The following is a 12059-nucleotide window of genomic DNA, read 5'->3' on the forward strand; positions in this document are numbered from 1 at the left end:
AATGGCTGCTTCAAAGCAAAAAAAAAAAAAAAAAAAAAAAAGCAGACTTGTGGTGTCTAATTTAGCTTCTTGAAACTTTTTTTTTGGGCTCTGCTCGGGAGGCATATGAATATCAAACTATCGAAAAAGGAAACCAGGCTAGGATTTTAAGCGGTTCACTACTGACTAAGTCTTAAGAACAAAAACGGAATTTCTTCTCAAGGCAAAAAGTTCCCGTTCTTTGTTGACTGTTTTGCGGAGGACATTTTGGATCTCGTATGTGTCACAATCACATCTGAACAATCTTCAAGTTTACTCATAGTTTCAACTTTATTCATGCTGTTTAGGCATCCATAAATACTTTACATCGCTGGCAGATAACAAATGAACACGGATAAGAGATAATTGTGATGAGGGCTGGGTTTCTAACTCAAACAATTCAAACTCGTCAGACGAGACACGACTAAGAGAGTCTAATGAGCTGTTTTCATGAAGACTGCACCCGTCACACGAGACGTCGCAGCTCAACGCAAATCCCACTAACGGCTTTTTACACTGCTAAGTAGTCAAAAAAAGAATACATGCAAACAGACAAAAACAAACAAAAAATGTGTCAGAACACACGATGTGTTTTTACAGGCATTGCGGCGAGCACTGTAACTATCGTCAGCAAAACGGTTGGCGGCCTCGTCTTGTTTCTGACTCTTCTTAGCCTCGGAACGCGGCCAGCAGTGTGACGAGGCTGCTCAGCAGGATCAGCATGGCTGGGAGGGGAAGAGAATGGACACATTTTTGAGTAACTTTCCACCATGACTTGAACCCGACAATTGACAAATGCATTTCTTTTTGCCGCCAAGACTCTTGTCTTACTTGACTTTTTGGGGTAAGTTTACTAAGCCTGATGGGAGAGTTGTCCCAAATGTTCAGGCAAGGAACTTTTGGAGGACCAATTGAGCAATTCAGACTGCAAGAACCCTTGTCTAATGTTTCTGGGTAGTGCTCCTCTCGAGAAAGGTTCGGAAACCTAACTCTCGCCCTTGGAACTTTTTGAGGAGCAATTTGGTATTATGACTGCGAGAACTTTTGTTAAGTTGTGAGGTGTGCTTTCAACACTCGGCAGATGCAGTGGCCAACTTCAAAATAAAAGCTTAACAAAGCATTGATGTCTACGTCATTATTGTCTGTGCTTGTATTTTGACGTTGGCCCTTGGCGCATTGGCGGTGTGTCGTCGATTGTCCTGCTGCGTCTTTTGTCACCCTCTTAAAATAATTGACAAAGTAATTTTTGCCTAAATCATCTCCTCATGATGCAAATGGTTCAATTTTTTGTGCATCTTGAAAAATCTGGGTGGGGGGAACCATAGACGATTATTTTAAGGAGGCGTCGATTTGATATCTCTGTGGTTGCATTGATTCCAAACGATGCGGCCTAATCCTTTCAGGAACAATGCAAGATGCATTTGCATACACTCAAAAATCAGTTGGGTAAAAAATACCCCAAAATTGGTGTCGAAGAGGGGCCAACCCAACTTTTTGGGTCATTCACTTAACCCAAAAAGTTGGGTCGAATGAATAACTCGCAAAACAATCCCCCTAAAATGGTAACATTGTGTGTTATTAATTTAATTGGACCCTTTTTGGGTTAAATAATCGCAAAAGCGGGGTTGTTTAATTTTTTACCCAATTCAATTGGGTTATTAAATTAACCCCAAAATTTGGGTCTACTAAATAACCAACACTCTAAAAACATTTGGGTCAAAAGTAACCCAATCATGGATCAAAAATGGACCGATCCACTTTATGGGTCAATTTGACCCAACTTTGAGTCAAGAAATGGTTCTTTCAGTGTAAAACAACTCATAAATATTGGTTCGATCCTTTACTTGGGTTAAAAAAAAAAAGGGTCATTTTGTATAAAACAATGTAGGGTAAAAACTGTTTTTAAATTATTTTTTTTACCAATCCTCTACTTAGGTCAAAAAATTGGGTCGGTTGGGTTGCTTTGTGGGTTACTAATTTAATATGACCCTTTCTGCATTAAATAACTCCAAAATTTGGGTGGGGGCATTTTTGACCCAATTAACGCGCCCACCCCCCCAGCCCAAGAGCTATTTAAAATTAAATTTTGTCTTACCGCCACTGCTCCTTTCAGCCCGGGCGCCATTCATAATGATGACCTGACCAGTGGGTGAGGTAAGGTTCAACCGCTGCGCCACAAGGACATTCAAAGCGTTGAGACTACCATCTGTAGAGTGATGGCAAAGAGAGGTGAAACCCTCCAAAACACCTCTATGCTTACTTTTGGTTGAGCGTTTTCGGACTTACCATCAGCCAACGTTCCGTTTGCTAGGAAGACCTGTGCGACGGTCCCGTTGGTCTCCCTGGCGTCCACTGAGTTCAAATTAAGGAGGGTAAACTGGCATTCGATGGACCTTCTGTCCACCGCGATGGCCAAGTTGTCAACGTCCTGTGGAGAGAAGGTAGTGTTGGGAGGGTTGTTGAGAACATGCCTTAGACAACGTATTGGGTTTTTTCATAGCAATGAGCAGTAAACAACCTGGCTTTATTTCTGGGGTAAGTTTCTGACCTTGCTATGCTGGGCACCTTTAGAGTTACTAATCCTGTTGGGAACTAATACTCTTAAGTGGTTTAGAAGCTGTACCCGGTGAACTAATTTATTTAGTAATTTACCAACCCAGCTCGTGGGTTAATCATCTCCAGGTTCAAGAAGCTTGCCCTTGAAGCTTTTACCTAGTTGTCTTGTAAGTCAGTCTCAGAGGTTCGCCAGAGGTCAAGACACACACCCGACTCATATGATTGGTGATGATCCGCCCTGTGTGGCCATCATTGGCTGAAGACGACCACGCTACATTGCTTGGCCTGATTGTTCTGCGGGGAATTTGGTGCACTCAGTCGACTTTAGACTCTTGTGATCATGGTACATCGTGTGATGTCTTTGTTGTAACCCCTCCGTACTAACTATGTTGAGCAAAAAAAAGAAATTGGTCGGATGAATATGTGCGATATGAATTCACATGTATAACGGAATGTATGGTGTTCCACAGGGTTCCAATCTGGGGCCTCTGCTGTTTTCATTGTGTCTGCTGCCCCTGGGTCCCCATCTTGTGAAAGCAGCGGTGGTTGTTTTAACGGCTACTTTCCCTCTTCATTTTGCTCACCAGTGAACTCTATATCTTGAATATATTTTATTTTATTTTCAAGGTTAAGCACCATTGCTCCCGGGACCTTTAATTTACTGGTTCTGCTCATATTTGAGAGGGGGAAAATGCCCAAGTGTAGCATTATGAGGAGATAGCAATGGGCAAGTGCCAAGTGGAAACCTCACCCTGCTAACTGAAGTAAGAGTGCCATCCGTGTTGTTTCTGGTGAAGGTTCTGATGAATAATACGCCAGTGTCGTTTCCACAGGCGAAAACTGAGCTTGTGCCCTGTGAATAAAATGGAGACGAAAATCCTGCCGTCAGTTTTCTACCGCCTCCCTCTGGTTCTACGCCATCTGATCAGACAGTTTGCCTCACCTCCGTTAAATCCTGACTCTGAGACTGTCCGAGTGCCACGTATCCCATGGAATATCCACTTAGTCTGACGGTCAAGTTGAAAATGTCGTTACTGGACACGGAGGAATTGCTTGACATGAACTGACACATGGGTTGGGTCACGGGGTCGCAGTCGTTTGGCGTCTCCAGACACAGATTGGTGGTGCCGCAGCCTTCCCGGGTGATGTTCAAAGAGGACAAAACCACCGGTGCGATGATGTTGACGACGTTGGCGTCAGGGTCCGAGATGTCCAAGACTTCGGTGCTTTCATTGCTGACAAACGCACTAATTACATCTGGAGGAAGGAAGCAGGGGTGAGGAATGTCTTCATCGTCATGGCCAACAGGTTCGAGTGTCTCACTTACCATCTTGTATGGATGCTCCAGTTCCCAACACCACGATGTTGCTGGTTCCTGTGATATCCTGTCTGCTCATGGAAGTGGAATTTATGCCGACGATGGTGAAGGTACATTGGATGGACATGCCATTCACGGCGTAACGGACATCGGCCACTTGCTGTGAAGACAGAGAAACAGCAGACATGGTGTACATTTAGACAAAATGGCGTGTAATTAGGGGCAAATGAGGATTTATCAAGGAGCTGTTGACACCAGAGACTTGAGTCACCATAGTCATGTGACTTGACTTGAGTCAGACTTAAGTTGGCAATTTTAGGACTTTTAATGACTTGATTTAAAAAATGTATATTTAGTAAGGACTCAACTTGCTCGATTTTCAACTTGGGACTTGCTTGAATTTCGAAAGTAAGACTTGGGACCTGCTCGCACCCCAGCATCTGATAGATAGCAATTATGTGGAATTAAATTGGAAGCCTCACCCTTTGCACTGGAGTGAGTGAATTGCTGGTGGTGTTTAGGTCCCGTGTGAGGAACACAAATGAGTTGTCGTCACTGCTGTTTCTGCCGCAGATGTAAAGATTGATGACACTCTGAGGAGACACAAATAGAAAGATGGATGAAATTCTACTCATGACTGAAAGCACACACAAATCCGAGTTCTGCAACCCGAGATGGGCTTGGAGATTTCTATTGGGCGAAGACATTTTCCTGGTTGTCCTCCCTTTAGTCTTGATGTAAAGTTCACAGTTTCAAAATAAAAATCTTTTGAATTAAGAAAAAAAAGTCACCACAACTTAGAGATTTATGTTTTGGGAAACAATAGTTTCCTGGACAGTTCACAGTAAATATTTGTTTTCGTTTTTTTTAAACACATGGTTTTGCATGTAGGTAAACTCCTTTGTTCATTTGAAGCTACGCAATCCATCATATTTCGTGATGTGACCAGTTTCCTGTTGGGTGGGAACAAAACCTTCCAGGTAATTCCCAGAAATGTAGCTGAATAATAATTTAAAGTTCACAATTAAATATGAAAAAATCCCACATTTTTGCTTCTAGATAGGCTCCGTTGTATTTCGGAGAAAACTACCGATATGCACTACATACAATTTTGAGATATGTGATTTCTCTTGGGCGGAAACAAAATATTCCTGGTAATTCCCATTAATACCCCTGAAACATAACTTGAAAAAAAAGAGAATTTCAATTGGGCAACAACACAATTTTCCCTAATAATGGATAGTTCACAATTGTTCTTTCAACTGGGCAGATTTCTGCAACACTAGGTGGTCTTTTTTTTTGTATTTTTTATCAATAAAATAGTCAGATTTCTGTTGGACACCAAAATCCTTGTAATTCCCATAGATTAATTTTAAATCATTTTTGGTAAAAAAAATCACCAAATCTCATCACCGCATTTGATTTCGAACATTCGGCGATCCCGGTTGTATCTCACCTCTAACAGATTTGATCTGAGTCCCATGGCGACGTATCCGCTGGACTGTCCGGCGAGCTCCACCGAGATGTTGAAGGTTTCCATCGTGGCATCGGTGGTGTCCAACGACGTGAACAAACACTCGCCGTCGTCCTGAGGGTTGCAGTTGTCCGGTGTCTCAACGCACAGTTTGATGTTTCCGCAGCCGCCCCGATTGATGTTCAGAGTAATTGGAGGGGCGGGGGTGGGTTCGGTGACGGTGACGGTGCCAACAGCGTTGGTGAGGTTGACTGCTTGAGCGGTGAACAGACGGAGCGTGAAAGTCTCGGTCAGTCCTGAAGAAGTCAGAAACAAGAGTGAACATTAGAACATTTCCATGCGTCCACTTCCAGACATGAATCCCTTCACGTATGTACTGTAAAAAGCTTTCACACTTGCACTCACACTCGGATTCACAGAATCTGGAGATTTTTTTATTGGGTGGCAATAGCAAATTTTTGGTAATTTTTGGAATAACTTCACTACACGATTGTGTAATGTTCACAATTTGGAAAATTGTTTTTTTAGTGTTTCAAATATAAGACTCGTAAAATTTGGTGATACATGATTTCTATTGGGACGTGCAGATACATTCTGGGTTATCACCAACTCTCTTCAGTGATGATGCAACGTTCTCAATTTCGAAAATTCACAGAATTTGTCAACCATTGTCTATTTTTATTTATTTTTTTAACAAAAAATCACAATATTAAGATTTCTGATTTCTATTAGGCACTGGCATCTTTTTTGTAATTCCCATAAATTCCCCTGAATGGTGTCATAAAGTTCTTTGTTTTGGAAACCCATGGAATTTGGCAACCTTAAGATTCGGTTCTTTCCTTCATAAAGTGTGTAACAACATGATTTCCATTAAGTGATCATAATTTTTCCCTTGTACTTCTCAAGTTTCCATAAGTAAATTCCTCCTCAATAATGACAGAATGTCGGAAATCGTAAAAAATGTTGCTACCATAGAACATGTTTCTTTGATTTTAAGATTACCAAACGTGGAACTAGATGATTTCTATTGGGCGGCATTGATATATTCCCTGTAATTCTCCTACCGTTGTCTTACTCATGATGAAACCTCCCAGGTCCAAACCAAATCAACCGGTCTAAGACCTGCTGCGAGGCGTGGTCGTCCGGGCTCTAACACGGCATTGTTTATGAACCCGTTTGTCAAACTCCAGGTGTGAAAGCAGCCAATTGAAAAGACCCAAAAAAAAGACACGCCACTTACCGGTGGAAGCGTTCACCATTCCATCTCCCGCGACGACAACGGCCGTGGTGCCGTCCAAGGTCTCGCCCTTCATGCTTGTGTTCACATTTGGAATGATAAATTCACATTGGATGAGGGTGCCGTTCACTCTGCTGCGGATCTGGCTCGTGTTCTGACGGAGTGGTAAGGAAAGAAGTTAGGAAGGGTGAGGCTCACATGAGGCGTGATGTAAACAGGTGGGAAAAAAACCCAACAACTTCTGTTTGTTATTCATGTGCACAGAACAAACAGCCTTGAGGCCTCCATTGCAAAGTAACTTTGATGAAGTTGTCGGTGTATGATGTCATACATAAAAATCATTTGCATTAAAATATTTTTTTTACATGTTCATGCCCATATATGGAGGCATGCGTAAAACAAACTAAACCAGTTTTAAGGCCAATCCAACATCATCGCACGAGGGATTTTTTGTTCATGTATTGCAAAAGCTTTTGAAACAAAAGAATAAAAACAAACAAACATTCTGTTAAAAAATTGGACTATATTACAATGACAATAAAAGTGATATTTGAGTTTTGTTTCTTAACCTTTGCCAACTTTGGGAAAAAATTACTTTATCCTGACAAAGTAGATCGTTAAGAAAAAAAATCTTGGCAATAAAAATGAACCCTATATGGCATTTGAGGGTACACAAAAAAAATTCAAATATTTTTGTTTACAAGGGCACGCTCAACTGCACGGGGGGAAAAATCATGAGATTAGACCATCCTTGCTTCTTCAATGTTTTGCCCATTGTTAATGGCATATACATCTTAAGCTGCATTTGTTGACAACAAAAATAGCTCCTAATCGCTCATGTTTTTTCTTGATTATAATCAAAATCGTGCAGTTTGGTTTAAGCATGTCAAATAGGACATTATGGAATCAGCTCTATTTTGGCGTGTTTGTTAGAGGTGCAGCAGTTCATCAATTAATCAGCAACTAAACACAAATTAATTGCTAAATGTATTGATAATTAGATACCTTGTTTAATTTAAAGTTGTACAAATCCTTGAAATAAAAAAATATTGTCCTCCAAGAAAGCTGACTGCTTTGCCCCCCCCCCCAACCACCCCAAAATAAAACATTTGAAAAAAAATATTTTTACTTTGAAAACTCTGAAAAACATTTGCTACACTGCATTTCTGTATTGCTAACTGAAATGAAATAGTCAAAATGTTTTGAATGAAAAGATTAAAATAAAATAAAAATTGAAAGAAGTCTTTCAGTGCCATCCTTTAAAAAAGAAAAAAAAGAAAACCTATTGAGACAGCCAACCAATTTAGAGAATTTTGTCTCATCATACGTGTTAAATATTGGGTTTTATGTACAATGCAGAAACTACCAGACGAAAGATTGGACAATCTTCTTTCACCACAAAATTATTATTTTTTCTTCTTTTTAGTAATCAGTAGAACATGGCTTTGTTTCACCCAAACCACCCATTTTGGACCCCAAAATGCAGAAAACACGTATTTTTTTTGTGAAAAGATGTATTCTGTGACTTTTATGCTAATTTTTTTTTATAGTGACTTCTATAAAATACCAGCATCAACAAAAAATAGCTTTTTGGTGGAAAAAGAATGTATTTACAAAAATCTAAATGAAAGCGGTCTAAACTATTTCCCTGCAAACGACTCCCATAAGAATTATTCAGGCCGTTTGGTTTTGACTTTGCTGAGAACATTCTCGAGCTGCTGTCACTTTTTGCTGGAGTTGACACAGGAACGGGTTTTGACTGACTAATTGCATGCGAAGCCGTCACATGAGCTCAACAACAATGTTTGATCACAAGACATTTTAGGACAGATGGTTTTGGGACGACGGCAGGCAGGAAAGAAGGAAGAATGGATGGCTTACCCTCTCGTTTGGCATCAGAGTACCGTTCGAGCTCCTCTGCAGGGTTTGGAAGAAAAATGAGCCGTTGTTGATTCCGCAGACAAACAGCTGGGTGGTGCTCTGTGTGATGACAAAGACTGATGAGTTCATTCATGATCACAAAAACGGCCTTTAAGACAATCAACCATTCTAAAGATGGTGAAAAGTTTTGTCATTTGGAAAATAAATGGAATCTTGCCAACACTACGCTGGCTTTTTTGTTGGTTCTGATGAGACCACACAAGTCCCAAATGTTTCAATCAGAGATTTCTATTGTGTAATTCCCATAAATTCCTTGTCATCATGATATTCATTTCACTATTAAACAAAATTCCTGACATTTTTGGACCTCCCGGTGGTGAGGGTGTTGGATAAACAAAACAAAAGTTCGCAAAATGATTAGATGACTAATTTCTATTGAGCGGTACAATATTCTCCTCATGATGATGGAAAGTTACAAATGTGAAATCCATAGACAAAATGTGGCTACCCTCTGTGGGCGTCTTTGTATTTTGGATTCACGGAATGCAGTGATTTCTAATTGACTCATACATTTCCTTTAATGATGACGCAAACATCATTGTATTTCAGGTTCATTTCTATTGCGCGCTACCAATATACTCTTGTTTATTTCCTTTAGTTGCCTTCAATGTTGTTAGAAAGTCAAGTAGTTATTGACATCTCAAGGCGAACGGAAATTTGGAGTTACGTGACTTCTACTGGGCACCATCAAAATATTCTTGACAATTTCTTTTGGCTGGCTCTCTGATATTGTTTCATGTTCCTCTCACCATATTGAAATTCTGCGTGAGTCCAAAGGCAATTAAATCCGAGGAGTTTCCGCTGAGACTGACGGACAGGTTGAAGCCGTCGGTGGACATGGGCGCGTCCGCGTTCAAGGACACAAACAGACATTCGGTGTTGTTGCCCGCAGGGTCGCAGTCGTTTGGCGTCTCCAGACACAGATTGGTGACGTCGCAGCCTTCTCGGGTGACGTTTGCCTGAGAAGACCATGCAAAGATTTGCCTTTAATTATTTGCTGAAAGCAAGTCGGACAGTTTTGCAAAACAAAAAAACAGGAAGCGCCAAAGGTGATTTTGAGTCTTGGACTTTGTTGCTCTGAAAACATCGAGTATGTAGTCTTCAGCGTGGTTTTGTAAACGTCAATGGAAATTTAATCTTCAGTGAACACGTGTTTTTAGTAGCATCAAAGACGTTCAAGTCGAGTCAATCTCAGCTATGTTTTGTAAGCATCAAAGACCATCTTCAACAAAGCGAAAACTTCTGCGTTTAGGTGAGCATCAAAGACCATTTGAGTCATCAGATTTCCATCTGTATTTTTGGTATCATCAAAGACAAATCTTGAACGGACCTTACACAGATGTTTTTGGAAACATTAGAAAACATTTATCATCAAAGACGATCTTTAATGAAGCCAACTTGTGAATCAAACACAATTAAGCCTTCAATGAAGCCATTTTGCGTTTTTTTTTGGTGGCATCAAGCCAAACCCAAAAAACTCCTTTTGGAGGCCTTAAGGAAAATTTGTCTTCCACGTTACTAACTTAAGTGTTGTTGGTAAAAATCCAAGAACATCTTCAGTGATCCTCAATATACGTTGTTGTTGTTTTTTTGTAAACATGAAAGTCCGTTTTGAGTCAACGAGAAGAAGGAAGCAAACCTCCATGGTGTTGTCGAAAGTCAAATGATCTGTTCCTCGCACGGCCGGAAGTGCCGCCAAAACAGCCAACATGGCCCCCACCAAGACGAGTCCTCGATGCATTCTAAAATGGCCAATGAGAAAAAGGACGCAATTACTCACTTCAAATATATATTTCCAGCATATTTGCTTTAAAAAAAACAACTAAATGATTAATACAGCACATGAATAATATTTACCCCAGCAATTTATAACCTAGTTGAAAATTTACATTCAAAAGTAGGATTCTATTTTGTCGCATTTCGGACAAAAGTAAAATTCATAAAATATAATGTGGTTTCTGTTACGAGAAAATATTTCTGGTGATTCCCATGCGCTCCCCTTAATCATGTTGTTAAATTCCCAATAAAGTCAAATAAAACCTAGATGTTTACATTCCTGTATGGGCTTCTGTGTATTTTAGATTAATACATTTTAGAGATTTATTTTGGGCAGCGCCAAATATATTCTTGGTGATTCTCGTAAATTTCCCTTAATTATGATGTATAGTTTACAACTTAAAAAAAAAATTCTCCCAAATTTAACAACCACTGGCAGACTGCGATAGTATTTCAGATTCACAAAATGTGACCATTTCTATTAGTCGGTGACAATATATTCCTCGTGATTCCGCTTAGATGTAAAGTTCATAGTTTAAAAAAAATATTGAATTTTGCAACTTGAGGCATATTAGGTAGGATTCACAATTCATAAAATTTCAAAATGTTATTTCTATTAGGCGATGACAAACTATCTCTGGTAATTCTTTTAAAACTAATTAATGAAGATGTAAAGGTCACAATTTTAAACAAACTCAGAATTTTGCAACTCTTGTCGGGCTTCTTTGTATTTCAGAGTCACAAAATTTTGAGATTTCCATTGGGCAGTAGCAGTATGTTCTTGAAGATTTTTCTTAATCATGATGTAAAGTTCACAATCTGAAAAAATAGAATAACAAATAAACCACCAAATTTAGCAACCCGAGGAGGACTTCTTTGTATTTGGGATAAAAATACACAATTTATAAATTTCGTAAATATGATTTCTTTTGGATTGCCACAATATGTTCCTTGTCATTCGCATAAAAGACCATGTTTAGAGTTGAAATTTGATAAATTCCCAGAATTGTACGCACTTTAGACCAACTCTGTTTGTGTTTCAAATAAAAGTAAACAATTCATACAATTTTAACTTACTTAGTTTTGTTTGTCTGCAGTCAAAATGTATTTCCAGAATGTGAGTATTTGTTTAAAAAAACAAAATGTCCCTACTTAAATAATACAATGTGGTCTAAAAGTCCATTTGGAGAGGCTTACCTGAGTTTTTGAAGTTTTAAATAAAGCGGCCTTAAATGCGTCCTTTTTCCTTTTCCTTGGAGTGAGCGAATACGTGTGGAAAGCAGGTGCACTCCTTAAATATGCGCACACGCCACCCATGATGCTGCGCTAAGGTGTGGCGGCTGAAAGGAACACGCCTCCCTGCAAGGTGCTTTTCCATTTCCTCATCATGCCAAAATGCAAAAGAGCCCTTGCGAAATGACATAGGAATTTTTTTTTGGGGGGTTGCAGTCACGCTTACTTTCCAAGTGTTCATGTGTGCATGCATCAATATGAAGAAAGTATCAAAAACACTCACAAATTGACTTCACAGTTGAGGGAAGTAGGATTAACTCAGTATCCATGGAGGATTTTTCTACTTAGTCATATAATTACCATTATCCTCTCCAGCTTTTTTTTTTTTATTTTTTTTAAATACTATCATTACATAATTATCGCTTGTAAAACTAAGCCTCAATTACATCAAAGGAGATGAAGGTATGGGGGCAATTAAATGAAAACAATCCCTAACCCTAAACTAA

At 39.5% G+C, this 12059-nt stretch overlaps 1 protein-coding gene across 1 annotated transcript; it reads right to left on the minus strand.

The window, feature by feature from the left end:
* Nucleotides 1–284: 284 nt before the first annotated feature.
* LOC147181029 (uncharacterized) lies at nt 285–11579 on the minus strand. The gene is made up of 13 exons (XM_086087431.1): nt 11518–11579; nt 10184–10286; nt 9294–9503; nt 8485–8583; nt 6607–6757; nt 5349–5662; nt 4375–4485; nt 3902–4052; nt 3518–3831; nt 3326–3427; nt 2305–2446; nt 2114–2224; nt 285–743 (listed from the first exon to the last, which is right to left on the minus strand). The coding sequence occupies exons 2-13, from the start codon at nt 10283–10285 to the stop codon at nt 688–690; spliced, it is 1863 nt and encodes a 620-aa protein (XP_085943557.1). The 5' UTR covers nt 10286; nt 11518–11579; the 3' UTR covers nt 285–687.
* Nucleotides 11580–12059: the final 480 nt, after the last annotated feature.

Source organism: Leptonotus elevatus, chromosome 1, assembly GCF_054856555.1.
Source record: "Leptonotus elevatus isolate MCC_2025b chromosome 1, RoL_Lele_1.0, whole genome shotgun sequence".
Taxonomy (NCBI): Eukaryota; Metazoa; Chordata; class Actinopteri; order Syngnathiformes; family Syngnathidae; genus Leptonotus; species Leptonotus elevatus.